The sequence below is a fragment of the Aquarana catesbeiana genome, linkage group LG03 (genome assembly GCF_042186555.1).
Source record: "Aquarana catesbeiana isolate 2022-GZ linkage group LG03, ASM4218655v1, whole genome shotgun sequence".
In the NCBI taxonomy this organism is placed as follows: domain Eukaryota; kingdom Metazoa; phylum Chordata; class Amphibia; order Anura; family Ranidae; genus Aquarana; species Aquarana catesbeiana.
This window is the reverse complement of record NC_133326.1, coordinates 615181769-615201289: the sequence shown is the minus strand read 5'-3', so window position 1 is coordinate 615201289 and position 19521 is coordinate 615181769. Positions and strand designations below refer to the sequence as shown.

The 19521-nt window shown below is 46.0% G+C and overlaps 1 protein-coding gene across 3 annotated transcripts in view; it reads right to left on the bottom strand.

The window, feature by feature from the left end:
* XPO7 (exportin 7) overlaps positions 1–15439 on the bottom strand; it is a 93134-nt gene extending 77695 nt beyond the window's left edge. For 2 of the 3 annotated variants that reach the window (XR_012243011.1, XM_073622259.1), the window contains exon 1: positions 7901–8042. Coding sequence is in view for 2 of the 3 variants with exons in the window: in XM_073622259.1 (XP_073478360.1) it covers positions 7901–7933 (33 nt within the window). In the remaining variant the exon portion in view is untranslated. Of the gene's footprint in view, positions 1–7900; positions 8043–15295 lie in introns of those variants that run through there. The other variant, XM_073622260.1, reaches the window with a different exon arrangement.
* Positions 15440–19521: the final 4082 nt, after the last annotated feature.

Genomic DNA, 19521 nt, shown 5'->3' with positions numbered 1-19521 from the left:
AATCCCAGAAAATAGATCTCTAGGTAGATTTTTCAGGGTACTGCTCAGCACAATTACGATTTCTAAATCTTCCCTATTAGATGGCAAATCATTTTTAATTTTTTGTGTAGTTCCGGTCTACTTTAAAGCAGTAATAGCAATTACTACCTATTTTTATTCTGCTCTAAAAACACTGATCAGTTTTAGTCTGCCCTCCAACACTGATCTTGCTCCTGATGTACATTGAGAGAACAGCCTATCAGACCAGTAGAACTTGTGACCTCTCTGCAGCATACCCAGCAACCCTTTTCAGAACAAGTCAAGCAGCCCTAAGGGCAATCTGACAATTTGTCCGGAGGTTAGTGCACAGAATTCATGCTGTAGAAAAAAAAAAAAAAATATCACTAACATGATCGTTTTAGAGAAAACAGCCTAGATACGCAAGCCAAATACTTTATAATACAGTTATAATGCATGGAAATATTGGAGATTCAGAAAAGAGCAATTCAAATATCGGACAACCGCACGTCCATTTTGAGGGCTTACTTGGCAATCCCACCATTGGGGCTTATGAGCCAGTGTTCAGCAGGGTTGGGTTATCGCCGTGTAGTGTAATGATCACTACTCAACTCATGTCTGACAGGTTTACACAAACAAGCCTATTCACCATGGTCTGCAAAGCATAACCAGATTTAAAGTGGTTTTAAACCTCAGACATGAAATCTGAACAAAGCACATCCCTTTATAACACATCAAACACAAGGCCGTGGACCAAATCCAGGCCTTGTCATGAGGCCCTCGCACCCAGCTGTGACGTGGCGGAACTCCATTCTGCCACCTTTGGCAAAAACCCTCCACTGTCACTTGCAAACACAGAAGCCTTCTGTGTTCACAAGGGACATTTTTGCTCTCAGCGGCTGCAGAAACAAACAGATCCCTGAACGCACTCACAGAGGAGACAGATCTCCATAAGGTAAGGCAGTGGTGGTTAAACAGGGAGGTACTAGACCCAGGTAGGAGTAAGATGCAAGGAAGCTTTGGGGGGGGAGGGTTGAACCCTGTGCATAGTGCCCCCCTAAACCCTGCACACAGCACACCCCTGAACTGATCCTGCACTCTACATATTGCACCTCAGATACAACCGGCCCTTTGAGGGCAACCATACCACTTATGCGGCTCACGATGAAACTGAGTTTTGACACCCCTGCTCTATAATGTATACTTGGCTCAATTAAGAGCACCAAGTGTCATTTCTGTCTGCTGCTTCGTTCCTCTGCTATCAGCATGAGTCACTTTTGACAATGTTTCCTGACACCAAGAGAGAGGGATCTCCAGCTGATTGACAGCCTCAGCTCTGTTCCAGTGTGAAGGGGGGTTAGTCCCCTTCCTCCAAACAGATGTCAGCGCTCTCCTCACTGAGCTCTGCAGAGTGTAATTTCAGCTCTCTGTCCCCTTTTTTCCCTGAACACTCAGACAAGCTTTAAATTCTGGACTTTGAATAGATGTAGAAAAGAGAAGACTGCAGATAAACAGGTACAACTTTGTGCTTTCACACTGAGGTGCTTTACAGGCGCTATAGCGCTAAAAATAGCACCTGCATAGCGCCTGTAAAGCACTAAATGTAGGAGGATTTGTTTCATCTTTGTGTATCACCTGAGGCCAGTCACTTCACTGGGAATATGGAAAGATTTACAACCACTTTAAAGTAGAACTAAAAGGCAAAATGTTTGTTTTGATAGAGTGGGGAGGGATTAGAACACTTGTCAGATTTTTACTACCTTCTGTGCCCATATTAGGGAGAGTCACCCTCTCTATTAGTCATGTTTGACATTCTCTCCAAAAGTGAAAGATCTCAAATTTTGGGTTGTCCCGAGAGCAGGAATATCTTCCAATGCCAACACCAGTTCTGCTGATCCTGTGGACAACCAGGGATTCCCTAAGAGGGATGTGCTCTTACTTTCTGTTTTGGCTATTGGACAGGAAGTAAAAGGAAATCTCCCCAATGTGACACGTATGGCAAAAATAAACCTTACAGGGGTAATAATCCTCTCTTACTCTACCCAAAATGGAGAAAAAAAAAAAAAAAGTTCCTTTTAGTTCAACTTTAACTGCACCCATAATGGTGAAAATGATTTCTGGTTGGATTTGATAAGCTGTTAAGCATCACATGTTGAAGGTGGTGAATAACGAAAGCAACCACTGTATAAAAAAAAAAAAAAAAAAAAAAAAAACACACCCCACACACACTTCTGTACTGTTCATAGACCTTTGCATGAATACTAGTGAGCACAGTAAGCTTTAAATAGATTTGGTCCACTATGTATGCCGTACCTGGCCCATCCCCTGGGAAGCTGGAAAACACTGAAGTGGTAACAACTACTCCAGTGATCTTTATCCAGGTCCTGTGCTGAGTGGCTGCATTCCTGCTTACTGAACACAGGAACGTTGCCCTTTGGCACAGGTACCATTCATTTGCTTTCCATTTTCTGAATGAATGCTAAGCATTCTCATATTGAACCATGTGGACCGCTGCCCACCTCGTCCAAATCGGAGAACACTTTTCATTTAAGAAATGCAGAGCATTCTCTGAATGGCACCCATGCTGAATTGCTGACCTCCTCTTAACAATTCATCAGGCCAGCTGCTCTGCACAGGAGTCGGTAGCAAGTAGAGATCACAGGAGTAGCGGTGTCTACTTCAGTGATGTCCAGCTTCCCGAGGCATCAGCCAGTAATGGTGTGTACATAGTTACATTGGTCCAAGATGAACCAATGTAATTAATTATGTATAATATAGCCATACCTGGAATTATCCTTTAAAGCACCCATCAGCCCCAGCTTTGATAACTTAGATACAGATCATAATGGGAGTTGGTGATTGTCCCTTTAGAAGGTCAACTGTACTTAAAAGTGTATCTAAAACCAAAAATTTTATATAGTGCAGCTTACCAGTTCTTATATGTGGTGGTTCCATTTGTTTTCTTTTTCTCTCTCATTAATCCTGCAAATAACAGACTTCCAGTCAAAGCAGTGGCTACGCTCACTCCTTCACTGTATCTATGGAGGGAACCATGGTTGTCACTAGGGATGAGATGGGGCATGTTTGGATCCTAGTCCGAACCCACCTTAGCTATCCCATCAGGAATCTGTTACTGCACACCACTAATAATCAGCAGCAGGATAGCGCAGGTAAGTTCGAATCACGATCCAAATACGGCTGAGCTGATCGCTAGTCTTCACCCAGGCTACACTTTAAACATGTCTACCTTTGATCATCTCCATTACCGTGTGGGATGAGGAGATAAGCAGCTTAGACAAGAAAGAAAAAAAAAACAAAAAAAAACACACACAACAATGTTTTCTTTCAGTTCAGCTCACAGGATGCGATGGTTGGTTTCTGACCATCTAGGCCTAGGGAATCCTCTGTGCAGTCTCTGACCATCTAGGGCAGTGGTCTCCAAACTGCGGCCCGGGGGCCAGATACAGCCCTTTGCTTGCTTTTATCCGGCCCTTGAGTACCAAATCATCCATGGATACCAACAATTGGGCATAATCCCCCACCCCCACTGAGACCAACCAAAGGGCACAATTCCACTCAATGACACCAACAATGAGGCACATTTCCTCCCAATGACACCAATAATAGGGCAAAATGACACCAGTGATGGGGCAAAATTTCTCCCACTGACGCCAACAATAGGGGACAACGCCTCCAAGCGACACCAAAAAAGGAGCACAATTCCTCCCAATGACCCCAACGGGGCCCAACGACACAAACGATGGGGCATAATTCCTCCCACTGACACCAAAGATGGTTTGTTCCCACTGACGTCTGGACCTTTTCTACTCCCAGTGGCCACAGTCCGGCCCCCCTAAAGTCTGAGGGGCAGTAAACTGGCCCCCTGTTTAGAAAGTTTGGAGACCCCTGAGCTATGGCATTCTCTTTGCAGTCTCCAACCATCTCTTGTGCTCATAGTTTTTGACTATATCCTGTTGTGTGTCTGACACTGAATTTTTACGTGCGGCCCTCTGATGATGGCAAGGGCTGCACTTGAAGCCCCCATATCAAGAAAGAGGCCCCCCACTGCTCTAACCCATCCTAAACTGTATACAAATACACACATAGGAGAAGCCACCTACACTGAGCATGTAATCTGCCTTACAAGGCCAGCCTCTGTAACAGCAATGGAGCATGATGACATTCACATGACTACCCTCGTGCATTTTTTAAATAGTTAATTTGTAAATATTTGTGAAGTACATGTATGAAAACCATAGACCTGGGAAGCACGAACGTTGTGCTGTCCTCTGATAAGGACATGGGAGGAGAATAGGTATATATAAGAGAACTATCTGCCTACTGAAGATAACAAACAGCTGTAACATAGTGACACAGCATTCAATCCCCAGACTACACACATTCACACGATAAATATTAGATTTATTTTTTCATTGGTCTTCCCATTAAAAGAAATTGGTCACAAGAGTAACATGGAATGTGCCATTGCTGACCTTTCCTTTTACACAGGTTAGCTTCCCAGCTGCAATACCGACCCTTCTGGCACTGCTTCAGATCACATATACTGGGAAAGGTTTCTAACTTTTGTCTGCAAACTTACAAGTGATCTATAGGACTGAAGCCAGTGGCTCAGCTTAAAGTGGTTGTAAACCCTTACAGACCACTTTCACCTACAGGTAAGCTTAGATTAAGGCTTACCTATAGGTGCTTGAAATATCTCCTAAACCTACACGGTTTAGGATACATTTACTATTTTCCTGAACGATGCTTTCTTCTGCGCATGCACACTCTTTCAAGCTGGGGTCATGCTGTGACTGGCGGCTCCCGCGCGGGAGTGACGTCACGTGACTCCAGCCAGTCACAGAGCCGGAGTTCACAGCCCCGGAAGGAAGAGGGGTGAAGAATGGACGCTCGCTGCCTGTGAGGAAATCGGGGACATCGCAGGCTCCTGTGTCAGGTAAGTGACACATAATGGGCTACTATGCGATGCATAGAAGCCCATTATGCTTTACGTTTGCAGGGAAACAAAGAGAAAGTAAAACCCATGAGGGTTTACTTCCTCTTTAACACCAAGACAGCCAGCTAGGTCACGGCAACATTCGTATCTCTCTGGTTTTCAAAACCGGTCATAAAAAGGAATCAAAGGGATTGAGGACCACCTTCTGATAGAGCTTGTTTGGCTTTCATACTGACCCCACTAACGTCTGATTTAGAAGTATTCCCTCCTAGACTAACCTCTAATGAGCAGGGCCCTCTGATTCCTCTTGTATTGTAACTGTACTGTCTGCCCTCATGTTGTAAAGTGATGTGCAAACTGTTGGCACTATATAAATCCTTTATAATAATAATCCAGATAGCCAGAGCAGAATCGGATGTTATCCCATCCCCGCTTCCATGACCGCTTTGCGATCTTCCACTTGTTGTAGAGTTACCAAGTTCTGACATAGGAATAGGAGGCTACAGTTGGGATTTTTTAACCTACACACATACTAGGGTCAAATTGGACATCGTGTGAAGCTTGTCACCCAAAAAAAGTTCAGGGGCTTCTTTTAGGCGACATGCTTGATGCAATTTGCAGCAATTGCAGCGCGATTTATGAGACAAAACCGCACTGCGATTTTAGGTTCAAATGAATGGCATCTCAAATGTGCGTTGTGCAATTTGTCATTCACACCTGAGCGTCTTGAAATTGCAGGCAGAATCACTGCAAATCTGCCCATGATTCAAAATGCCTGAAGTGTGAATGCAGCCTAATACTTACTCAAGCCCGATCAAGCGTTGTGCATGGGAGCCTCAGCTCTCCCTCTCCTCATAGGCTGAGACGCAGCAGCGGGAGCCAGTGAAATGGGAGCAGGGGGCAGGGCCGAGCTGCACTCTGTGCCTTAAAGACACACAGAGGTGACTCCGGAGCGAGCACACACAAGTGCCCCCAGAGCAAGCTGCTTGCTCTGGGGGAACGCATCGGGGGGGGGGCCAGGGGTGCCGATGGGGGACCCAAGAAGAGAGGGATCGGGGCTGCTCTGTGCAAACCACTGCACGGGACAGGTAAGTAAAACATGTTTGTTGTTTTTAAAACAAATCCAAAGCTTTAGTGTCAAATTCTAGCTGTCATTTATTTCAACAAAAATCTTCTAATCTTCTAAGATTAAATGTGCATTTAAAATATTTTGTACTTGTTTTTACCTGTAATAGCCTGGCCGGAGCCGCGATGACGTCACTCCCACGCATGCGTGGGGGGTGCCGCTGTTCACGGCACTGGGCTCTGAAGGAACAGCTTTTGGATGACATGCGTTCATTTTCAGTTAAGTTGCGTGATGATCGCGGCAAAAAAGGGCAAAGCGTTTGGGGTACCATTGAGAAATAATGGCATCACGAACGTGTACCGCGTTTTGTCGCGATTCATGGAGCATAACAGAAGAGTGGGACTCCCACATAATGACTACAGTGTGTAAACATTTCGCCAACAAAGCCCATGAGAGATACAATACATTGCCACATGTTTCCTCTTCAGCATCTCCCACAAAGGGCAAATATCAGTTTTGTGTGGAATGGCGCTGTGCTGGTGTATCACTGCACTGATAGAAGGAAAACTATTGTAACTACCCTACAATACACATGCTCATTACATGCTACTTCTCCCCCCGATAGGGGAGGCTAAAAATGTACCAGCTGTACCCTAGAGTGTGCCCATTTATTTCAATTTTACAGGTACTTGAAATGGGTAACAGCTAATTACTTGTGAATTATTAACATAACAGACTGATTACCAGTTTTGTCTAAAACTACCTAATCTGCAGATTAAATATGTTCACATGGTATCAACTCCTCCTGGAGATGAACATCCACTTAGATACTGAGCCACACAAGATCCATACATTCTGCTAAGGCTCCAAATGCCTGGATCTCCACGATGGAACCATATTCCATCCAACCTTAGGCTTAACTTGATATCAATGTCTTATTAAAGTGAACTTGTACTATGCCTACACAGGGCAAAACAATTCACACAAGTGTGAAGGCGCTTTCTTATTTTCACACATGCTCCTTCCATATTCTGAAGAATTTACTGTAACCTCTCTCTGTTGCATACCTGTCACATGCACAAAGAAATCAAGGTAAACTCCAAAAGCACAGTAGACACCCACTGATGTCATGTCTTAAGAACGGTTCATACCTGGATCACACAGGAACGGGTGCCGCATTCCTGTGCGGTGCGATTTTGCAGCCCATTCATTTGAATGGACTGCAAATTGCACTGCAATGCTGAAAAGGTACTGAATGTACAACTTTTAAAAACACGCTGCACCAAATCGCATGGTACTGCTGTACCACGCAATTTGGTCTCTTCCAACTGCATTAGGGGTGCCATTAACATTGCATCGGCATCCACATGCAGATTGCAGGGGGAAGTGCCTTTGCACGAGGTGTGGGAAATTAAGCGGCCCTTACTCTCTTACAGCATCCTCAATCTGCTACTTTTAATGAACCTACACACTTTGCTCACGTAGGGCAAGGCAAAGGGCTCACTTCAACGGCAGCGCCCCCAACAGCTTGTACTTAAAGAGCATTCCCCCCCCCCCCCCCCCCTCCAAAAATGTAAAAAAGTCAGCGGCTACAAATATTATAGCTGCTGACTTTTACTATTAGGGTACTCACCTGTCCCGGCATCCAGCTGTGTCCTCACCCGAGCCACCATCTTGGCTAAGGGAAACCGGTAGTGAAGCCATGTGACTCGACAGCCGGTTTCCGCTGTGCTCTGTAAATGGGCTGGCAACAGGCGCAAAAAGGTGTGCGTGTGTGTGTCTCATTATCCCATACTATCAAAAACTCTCACTAACTGCTATATAGCAGATTATACATACAAAGCCATTAAAGCATTAGCTTTGAGTAGAGTGAACTATACCTGGCCGATCCTGCCTTCAGCTGTCCCCCCCATCTTCTGTGTCCCCACTGGAGCCTGAGATTGTGTAGATCAGCTATTAAGTCATCAAGTGAGCATGCTTTGGTCTCAGTTCTTATCCAAGCTCTTCATTTCCTCCTTTTTCTTATCTGTGCAGCCCACATGACTACATAGTCACACATGTGGGCATATACATGGTGGAAATGACACTCCCCTTTCTTCCTCCCTCCTCCAATTACTAAACGCTATGGGGGCTGGATATAGTATGCCGATTGATTAAATTCGCTAAGAAACTCACAAAAAAAAAAAAAAAAAAAAAAAAAAAAAAGCTTAGTTTTAATATCAAATGTTCCTTGTAAAGGAACATAAAAAACAAAAAACCAAACAAAAAACAAAGAAACAATCTCTATACTTACCTACTTTGTCCAATGGAATTGCACAGAGCGGCCCCGAACCTCCTCTTCTTGGGTCCCTCACCAGCACTCCTATGTGACCAGTGCCCCCACAGGAAGCCGCTTCGCTCGTGCATGCTCGCTCCTGACGGCTGCTGAGTCCATTGACACAGACAGCGGGACTCAGCCCGCCCCCTGCTTCCTTGTCAATAGGGCCGATTGACTCCCGCTGCTATCAATCTGCCCAATGAGGAGAGAGACAGCGGCAAGAGCTGCGGCTCTTGTGCATGTCGCTGGATTGGATTAGGCTCAGGTAAGAATAAGGGAGGATCTTGCAGCAGAGAAAATTTTATACCTTAGTGCATAGAATACATTAAGGTAAAAAACCTTAAGGCTTTAGAGCCACTTTAAATAAATATGGAAATGTAATTGCTGAAGGTAGAGAATAAAAAATAAAAAACACAGCGACACAATATATATGATGTATGTTAATGAATTACGGCAATTAACACTTCTCTGTTTAGTAGTACACTGACCGGACTGGCTGGTCCAGCAGATACCAACCGAATTTCGATCAGTGTGTGGGTTCCTCTGCTCAACAGAAGTTGATGGTTTAATCCGACTTCTGTCAAAAGGGACATTTTGGAAATTTTTATCAGGCTACTTTCACACTGGGGCAGGCGGGCACCGGCGGTAAAGCAGCCCTATCTTTAGTGCCACTTTACTGTCACTATGAAACCGTTAGCGGCCGAAAAAGGGTTAAAACCACCTGCAAAGCGCCGCTGTGGCGGCGGTTTGGTGGCGCTACCCCATGGTTTTCAATGGGTAAGGGCGCTTAAGGAGCGGTGTATACACCGCTGCAAAGATGCGGCTTGCAGGACTTTTTTGACTGTCCTGCAAGCGCACCTCTAGTGCAAAAGCCCTTGGGCTTTCACACTGGAGACACAGGAGAGGCTCTTTATAGGCGCTATTTTTAGTGCCATAGCTCCTCAGTGTGAAAGTAGCCTTAGAGGCTGCAGCCAATTGACTTCAGCTGCTGATCAGTGTATTCCAGGGTGAGGGTTTGGATTCCTCCAGCCAGCTCATTTGTGTGGATGGAGGAATCTATGTATAGCCAAGCTTTTGCCTCCCTTTGTTCCCTGCTGCTCTGTTTACCTATAGAAGGAAAGTAATCGGTATCTCTGGGTATGCTGGGGTATGGGATTTTCTCCCCTTCCTACCCATGGAATCCTTAGTGCTTTGCTACTCGGACACCCAGCGCTCTCACATGTTACACAGAGAATTCTCGAGCCCTGTGTAAAATGCCAAGACTTAGTTTGGAGCCTACACAAGGCCTTTTCTGTTTCAATCGTTTTTTATTGGGTTTCATAAGGAAATACAACCATCACATGATTATACAATACGGTTGAAAATATCAGTTATTGTACGATGGCAGACAATCTTTAAGGCTACAGTCATCAATAGAGATAGTAAGAAGAATGGTTGACTTACAGTGGTTGAAAAGGCAGAAAGTTTTTTACCTTAAAGTGGTTGTAAACCTCGTTACACCACTCGTACTTACAGGTAGGCCTATAATAAGGCTTACCTGCAGGTACTGTAAATATCTCCTAACCCTGCACGGTTTAGGAAAAAAAAGTTTGGTTAACCAGAAAAAGAAGATCGATTTCACATTATAAGACATCAGTAGTGGAATGTAAATATCGAGCTATGGGATTGGCATGGGTGACAGAACCACTGCTACACAAGGCTACAAGCAAGGTGGATGAAGGATTTTCCCATCCCCCCCTCCGGGACATTGTAAATACACTGATCAGCGGCTGCAGTCACCAATCAACAAAAGTTTTTCAGTATTCCCGGTCTACTTCTCCGAACAGGAACAGCTACACGTGGAACGAAATTCAGATGGTCCCTGCCAAGCTATAAGAATTTCAATTCATCTCTCCAGCCAGTTTTACTGTGCACACGACAGGTGTGGTTTTATTCATTCTGTGAAATTAAAGAATGAAATCTGCCATTTCCACAGGAAACATAAAAATGACACTCTGAATGAAGGCAAATGTACACACAAGCAATCCCCGGAGCAGCAAGTCAATGGTTAGCGGTCGTTCTTTAGGTCCTGTCCACATATACTGTGGTAACCTGCGATTTACCACACTAGAACATAGGTCACTGCTAAGACACACAGAAGACAATTGTTTACTATGTGTCCCTGGAGCTGCTATAAATGCAGATATGTTGCATATTATCACAGCGTACAGGACCGCATGTGACTGCACTACTGTACAGCGATTTGAAGGGCAACAAAGCTAATAAAGTGTCTGGAGGATCTTAGTTATGAGGAAAGGTTGCGAGCACTGAACTTATTCTCTCTGGAGAAGAGACGCTTGAGAGGGGATATGATTTCAATTTACAAATACCGGACTGGTGACCCCACAATAGGGATAAAACTTTTTCGCAGAAGAGAGTTTAACAAGACTCGTGGCCACTCATTACAATTAGAAGAAAAGAGGTTTAACCTTAAACTACGTAGAGGGTTCTTTACTGTAAGAGCGGCAAGGATGTGGAATTCCCTTCCACATGTGGTGGTCTCAGCGGGGAGCATTGATAGCTTCAAGAAACTATTAGATAATCACCTGAATGACCGCAACATACAGGGATATATAATGTAATACTGACACATAATCACACACATAGGTTGGACTTGATGGACTTGTGTCTTTTTTCAACCTCACCTACTATGTAACTATGAATGGTCACTTTTGTACACCACACCGCCCCCTACAGCCGACTCACTGCACCTGGAATAGACAGCCGCTGCACACTAAACCGCTGCAGGTTAGTGTGCATCAGCTGTCCAGTGCAGTGTGAATGGGCACTTAAAGCTGATGTTCCACTTTACCAAACAGCGAGCAGGCAGACTATTACTGTAGAAGAGACATGCAATGTCTTCTGCAAAAAAAACAAAAACAAAAAAAAAAAAAACGTCCCTACCTGCCTACTTGCGGCGTTCTTTGGCACACTGTAAACTGAGCCATACATATACATCTCAGCTTACAATGCCGGGCCAATCCCTGTGTGCCGTGATGAGTTTCTCCTGCACATGTGCAGGAGTGACGTCATCCTGCGCCAACCAATGGAGATCGCTGAAGACCGGCACACAAAAGAAGATGCTGGCAAGGGGCTGTTGGAAAGGTGAGTGTTAACCTCTTTAAATCCGGGTACACACTGGGGGTTATTTACTAAAGGAAAATCCACTTCGTAAATAACCCCCACTGAGTTTTTTTTGTTCAACCCAAAATAAACCTGTCAAGGATGCTATACAAATGATCCGACATTAGTACAGCGATCCCACCTGCTGAGCTGTTATGTTCTGACAGAGGGACAGAAGCCGGCCAGCATACACATGGGCCAAACGTCAGATGTTTTTTATTGAACTGGCCATGTCTCTTAACATTCGGCCCATGTGTATGGGGCTCTGAGCCTCGTACACACGATTGGATCGTTGGCCAACAAAGCGTCAGACTTTTGTGCGAAGGGCGTGTGCCAGGAACTTGTCTTGCATACTAACGGCACACAATTGTCAGCCAACAAACACGAACATAGTGACGTACTACGTGGAATTTCAGCTCTTGAGCGCCAACCCTTTGGGCAGCTTCTGCTAATGTTGTGTTTGGCGAGCATTGATTCCGAGCATGCGTGTTTGTGTGACGGACTTGTGTACACACAATACGAAAATCTGACAACAGACCGTTGTCCGCCGAAAATTTACTAACCTGCCATCCAACATTTGTTGGTCGAAAGTTGGAAAATTGTCTGAAGGAGGGTACCAATGGTCGGATTTTAGGCAAACAGCCTGTCATCACACAATCCCCTGCCAACAATCAGATCATGTGTATGAGGCTTAAGACTCCAGTAATGTGAAATCCCGTTAGTAGTTAGGAGGTTCCCTTAAATGGAGTTCCAGTCAGTTTTTGTATCTGTTGACTTTTAATAAACACTCACTCACCTGTCCCATGATCCAGTGGTGCAGCCGTGTTCTCCCCATGTCCTCCCTCGGCGGCACCGGCATCTCTACTATGGGTACTGCACTCTGACTGGTCCCAAAGTCTTCTAGGACCCGTCATGTGTCCCAGAAAACGTCGGGAAGGGGGAACTTCCGCTTCTGAAAGCCTAAGGCGACCGGAACAGAAATAGGAGCAGGTACCTGTCAAAAATCAGGTACCCCCCCCCAAAAACTCAGTTTCACAAACAGGAGGCCTTAAATCGGAAGTTCCACCTTTGGGTGGATCTCCGCTTGAACCTCACCTATCGCTATTTTTCAAATGTACACAACTGTTATGGGCTGCGCTCGCTCCATGACGTTTGTACATTTTTTGATGATACAACAAAGTACAACTCTACCCACGTTTATTTGTCAAAATGCTTTGCCAGCACAGTGACACTGAGGCATCATCCCGCCCTCATTATCTCATCGCTCTCATTTAGCTTTAAAAATATTTTCAAAACGTGTTATCAAATCAGCTCCTCCCTCTTCTGTGACACCAATGACATGTGTCATGTCATTCTAAACCTGGAACCATTAGTACAGCCTGGAGAATCAGACTAGGGGGAGCAAACTATCATTTACACTTCAATAAGGTTTTCTTAGAAATCAAAAAGGGAAACTGAAGTGCATACAAATTCACACAAATACAGAACAACAATGAACAAAATGTACAGCCACTTCGTTTCATGGGCCTTTCACACTTGTGTGTCTTTTGTTTTTCATGCATGCTCTAAAGCCTTGGTTCACATCGCAGCAATGTGACATGTCAAATCGGTGTCTATTGCTGGCAATGGTACCGCCTGAATCAATGCGGTGCTGCACCGATTCCCATAAGTAGTTTCTGTACTACTTTTGGCGACTTTGGGGTGTGATTTCCATAGACATCCGTGCAGAAACCCGCACAGATGTCTCTGAAATCGCCCCCCCAAGTCGGGGATGACATGCGGGAATGAAATTGTGCGAGTTCAGCTGAACTTGCACGATTTCATTCCCGCTGTCAGCGTGAATCTAGGCCAAACCTAATCTGAATGAGCCCTTAAAGCGGTTGTAAACCCTTCCATATAACCAGTGTAGAGACGATCCCCAGGTGGTACACAAAGGAAACAAATCCTCCTACATAAGTTGTACATTTTTATATGCTGTCTTCTCTATATCCGTTTAAAGTGCTCAATTATAAAGCTTGTCTGAGAGTTCAGAAAAAAGGGGGCAGAGAGCTGAAGTTACACTCTGCAGAGCTCAATGAAGAGAGTTCTGAGAGCTGATTGGAGGGAAGAGACACACCCCCTTCACACAGCAACAGAGCTGCAGCTGTCAAGAAGCTGGAGTTCCGTCCCCCTGTCACCATTTTTCTCTTGGAGTCAGGAAAACTTGTCAGATGTGACTCATGCTGATAGCAGAGGAATGAAATGGCAAACAAAAGTGACACTAAGGCCCCTTTAACACAGGCGCCTCTGCTAAGCGGGATCCACTTGCTCGGCGTGGGATCTCTCCGCTGATCAAGTGAGTGGGCAGATGACAGGTCCGTGTCCTCTCCTACATGCTGAGCGGACACAGACCTGCTCTCCTCTATGGGGCAAATCAAATGGAAATGGACTGCATGACGATTCTTACAGTAGATATGTATATATGGTAGGTCTTGTTCACAGTTGTACTTAAGGGTACACTCGTGTAAGGGCTAATGTCTGCTGTTCAGCCAGTCCCATTCATATCATCAATCACCATCTGCACCTGTCAGAGTCTATGGCAGCCTGCCGCTGGAAAGGGCTGAACATGGAACAGAATGGTGCTGCCATTTAGGGCCCAGATCCGGAATGCAAAAAGCCTGCATTCCTCACCCAAAGCACCCTCCATGCAGCCTGGGCACACAGCCCAGGCACCCTCTACGCAGCCCGGGCACGCAGCCCAGGCACACAGCCCAGGCAGTCTGGGTACAGAACACAGGCACCCTCCACGCAGCCCAAGCAGCCCGGGCACACAGCCCAGGCACCCTCCACGCAGCCCGGGCACACAGCCCAGGCACCCTCCACGCAGCCCGGGCACCCTCCACGCAGCCCGGGCACACAGCCCAGGCACCCTCCACGCAGCCCGGGCACAGAACCCAGGCACAGAACCCAGGCACCCTCCACGCAGCCCGGGCACAGAACCCAGGCACCCTCCACGCAGCCCGGGCACAGAACCCAGGCACCCTCCACGCAGCCCGGGCACAGAACCCAGGCACCCTCCACGCAGCCCGGGCACAGAACCCAGGCACCCTCCACGCAGCCCGGGCACAGAACCCAGGCACCCTCCACGCAGCCCGGGCACAGAACCCAGGCACCCTCCACGCAGCCCGGGCACAGAACCCAGGCACCCTCCACGCAGCCCGGGCACAGAACCCAGCACCCTCCACGCAGCCTGGGCACAGAACCCAGGCACCCTCCATGCAGTCTGGGCACAGAACCCAGGCACCCTCCATGCAGTCTGGGCACACAGCCCAGGCACCCTCCATGCAGTCTGGGCACACAGCCCAGGCACCCTCCATGCAGTCTGGGCACACAGCCCAGGCACCCTCCATGCAGTCTGGGCACACAGCCCAGGCACCCTCCATGCAGTCTGGGCACACAGCCCAGGCACCCTCCATGCAGTCTGGGCACACAGCCCAGGCACCCTCCATGCAGTCTGGGCACACAGCCCAGGCACCCTCCATGCAGCCCAGACACTTTCCTCCCCCCTCTCACACAGTCCAGCCTGTGTTTGGGTGCAGGCCCCCTAGTCCTGTCACAGTGTGGGCCCCACACAGGTAAGCTCCCCTGTGTTTATCTGTACACAGAGCAGGCCTCAGGCTCCAGTCCTCCCTCCCTCCATGTGTCTCCTCACATAGGACATAGCGAGCTCTCCCTCCGCTTCCGGCGCCCCACATCTGCAGCTTCTTCTTCCCGCCTACAGCGCCAGCTCCCTGCACATCCTCAGGGTCCCCCTCACCTGCACAGGATCCGCCATCTTGCTCCATTCATGCTCCTCTGTCCCCCCGAGGAACGTAGTGCGCAGGCGCGGCGCCTCGCAGCGGCCACGGCGCACGCGCCAGCAGGGATCCCCGCAACCATAGACAACAGAGGAGGGGCGAGGAGCGCGCCGCCGCCATCTTCCTTAGGGGCGAAGGCTTTCCGTCCGGCATGTTTGTGAAGGGCGCGCGGCGGCGGACGGACATCTTTGTCCAGGGCAGAAAGCCGATTTAGGAGGGCGAAAGCACAGGCGCCCCGTGTTTCAGCGCGTTTATTTTCCCGAAGAGTTCCTCAGGCAGGTGCAATCGCCATGTTGGTTGAGGAAATAAAACAAACAGGATCCATCTTGTAGGGAGCAGGCGCCATCTTGAATAAGGGGAGAGACTGTTGTTTATACATTACGTTCCACGCAGAAACACTCAGAACCGGGGGAGACGTCTGTGTTACCATAGCAACCAATCCCATTTCAGCTTCAGTGTTGTCAGTGACAGACAGTAAAGAAAAAACCTTGTACTGGTTGGTCAGTGATGGTACAACACACAGGATCCTGTCACCGAGTCCTACAATTACAGATTGTCCCTGATTTGCAGCAATGTCCCTCTGTCCCTCATTCATTTGTCCCTCATTTTGGTCTGATCTATATGTATATAAAATGCACCTTTTATCTATCAAAAAGTGTTTTCTAGAGCTAAACCTTTCATCCAATTTCTAAATTGCTGCATTTGTAAAATCCAAAAGCCAATATAAAGGAATAATAATGGTAACAAAGCACTTGTGGGTTCAACCAATCTTGTTTTTTTGCACAAGTCTACTTTAAGGGGGCGTGGCAGGGGGTGTGTCCTATGCCCTCCATACTTTTGCTGATAGGTGTCCCTCATTCCCATCTCAAAAAGTTGGGAGGTGTGATATTGTGTTCCTATAGATGTGTACACACCAATTCCCCCCAATACTTCAATACAAATATTACATTTCTTTATACATTGAGGGGAATTTATCAAAACTGGACTAACCAATCAACTTCTAGCTTTCATTTTCAATTCTTTATAACTAAACAAGCTGAAGATGGAAGGTGATTGGTTGCCATTTGACCAAAGTTACATTCACAGTGAGGGGGGAAAACGCATTTGATCCCCTGCTGATTTTGTACGTTTGCCCACTGAGAAAGAAATGATCAGTCTATGATTTTAATGGTAGCTTTATTTTAACAGTAAGAGACAGAATAACACCCTTCGCAAAACATGACAAGGGTGTCCATTTATGAAGCAGTGCAAAAATGTCATTGCTTCATTCTCCGGCATTCTCAGAGAGCATTCTCCTCTGGATGCCAGTTTATGAAGCAGTGTAGATCGCTTCTCCTTTGGAGGAGTGAAGTGATCTACAAACGCTTCAAACAGTGGAGAACGGCCCCCGATCCTGGAATCTCGTGAGACTCTACAAGATTACAGTACCAGAAATTCTTTCGTCATATACCGCTTCCTTCCAGTCTGAATATAGATATCAGATATTCCAACCGCTCACAAGTACAAAACAAGACGATACTTGTTTAGTTGCTGAACATGGACTGTTTATTAGACCAAAATACAAGTTTTTTAAAATTTTTATAGTTTGATAGAGCTTTTCTTGGTGGTATTTAATCACCACTGGGGTTTTTATTTTTTGCTAAATAAACAAAAAAAGACTGAAAACTTTGAAATAAACAAACAAAACATTTTTCATATTTTGTTATAAAATGTTGCAAACAGGTACATTTTCTCCTTCACTGATGGGCTGATGAGGTGGCACCATTGGGCACTGATAAGGCAGCACTGATGGGCACTGATCAGGAGGAACTGATGATGAGGCACCGATGGGCACTGATTGGCAGCACAGATGGGCACTGATAGGTGGCACTGATAGGCACTGATAGGTGGCACCAATGGGCACTGACTGGCAGCACTGATGGGCACTGATAGGTGACACTGACAGGCACTGATAGGTGGCACTGGTGGGCACTAGTTAGCGGCAAAGGGGGGGGGGCACTGATTGGCAGCACTGGTGATCACTAAGTGGACTGAAGTCCTTCTAACAGAAGCCGGTTAACAGCTTTCTTTTTTTCTTCATGCTGACAGTGTGAAGAAAAAAAAGAGCCAGAATCGGCTTCTGTTTACTGATTGGCTGACAGATGATCATGTGGTAAAGGGCCCCCTGTGATTAGCCCTTTACCCTGCTCTGTGATCAGCCAAGTCTCAAGGACTCGTGCGGCGCAGCGCGAGAATGGGAGGACATCCATGTACGTCCTCTTGGCATTTTAAGCTCATGCTGTAGCTGTCATTCAGCTATAGCACGGGCACAAAGTGGTTAACCACTTCCCGCCCGCCATATAGCAAAATGACGGCTGGAAAGTGGTTCTGTTATCCTGACTTGGTGTCATATGACGTCCAGCAGGATGAGCCGCGATCACGCGCCCGCGGGTGGTGTCTCAGTCTGACACACCGTATCTCTGATCTTGATATCAATATAGATGTATCATTACACAGAGTGGTACTGTGGATGCATGGACAATAAAAAAGTGCCGCGTTCTAAAGATATATCAAAAAAAGAAGAAGAAAGGGACTTCGGACTTTTTAGGCACGGTAACACCAGGTAAATTACAAAAATTGTTTATTGGAAAAACATATATAAAACACTGATTATTAAAAAAAGACAAATCGTCTAAATGTATAAATACTTAATAAAGTTGCTGCTGTACAAAACCATCTATATAAATAGAAACTCGGACGTATGGATATCCATCCAAAGTAGATAGGAGTCCGAGGGTATGGCTGGACAGCAGATCAACGATACATTATTTTAAATCAGAAATGTGCTCAACATGTTGCGCGTGCCTTCACGCTTCTTCAGGAGCAGAGAATATTGTGGCTAATAAAGATTATCTTTATTAGCCACAATATTCTCTGCTCCTGAAAAAGCGTGAAGGCACGCGCAACATGTTGAGCACATTTCTGATTTAAAATAATGTATCGTTGATCTGCTGTCCAGCCATACCCTCGGACTCCTATCTACCTTGGATGGATATCCATATGTCCGAGTTTCTATTTATATAGATGTTTTTTTACAGCAGCAACTTTATTAAGTATTTATACATTTAGACGATTTGTGGTTTTTTAATAATCAGTGTTTTATATATGTTTTTCCAATAAACAATTTTTGTAATTTACCTGGTGTTACTGTGCCTAAAAAGTCTGAAGTCCCTTTCTTCTTCTTTTTTTTGGTATCTCTGATCTTGGTAAAGAGCCTCTGACGTAGGATCTTTAGCACATGATCAGCTGTGTCCAATCACAGCTGATCACAGTGAAAACAGCAAAAGCCGTGTATCGGCTTTTTCTCTACTCGCACTGACAGGCGCGAGTAGAGGAGAGCCGCTCTCCTGACAGGGGGGGTCTGTGTTGATAATCAGTGCATTGATTATCAGTGCAGACCCATCGAGGATGACCACCAGGGATGCCCACCCATGGCCACCAGGTAAGCCCACTAGAGCCCACCAGGGATGCCAATCAGTGCCCATTAGGAATGGCCATCTGTGCCCATCAGTGATGCCTGCCAGTGCCTCCTCATCAGTGCTGCCTATCAGTCCCATCTATCAGTGCCACCCATTAGTGCCGCCTATAAGTGCCCATCAGTGCCACCTATCAGTGCCCATCAGTGTTGCTTACAGTGCTGCATATACAAAGTGGGGGGGGGGGGGTGGAGCAGGTGGGACTTTATGTGAAGCATGCAGTCTCAGGGACAACCAACTATCAATAGTATAAATGCTTGTTTGAATACAATAGGACCATAATTAGCAAGATAAGAACAATAAATGATAGTGGTAATATAACCCATACATTTCATTCTATGTACACATAACATCTATATACACATAACGTGTATAGAATATGCAGTCTCAGGGACAACCAACTATCAATAGTAAAAATATAGATCTGTTTATTGGGTACAATAGGACCATGATTAGCAAGATAAAAACAATAATTGATAGTGGTAGTATAACTCATAAATTCCATCTATATACACATGCATGTAGGTTGTTCACATATCAAAGCGATAATTAATGATTACAATAATATTAGAAATGACCTCCAAACTCTCAGAATTGCCAGGTGTATTGGGAAAGAGACCCTGGATAGTGGTATCTCAATCCTATACCCCAAAATAGGTATGAAATATGAC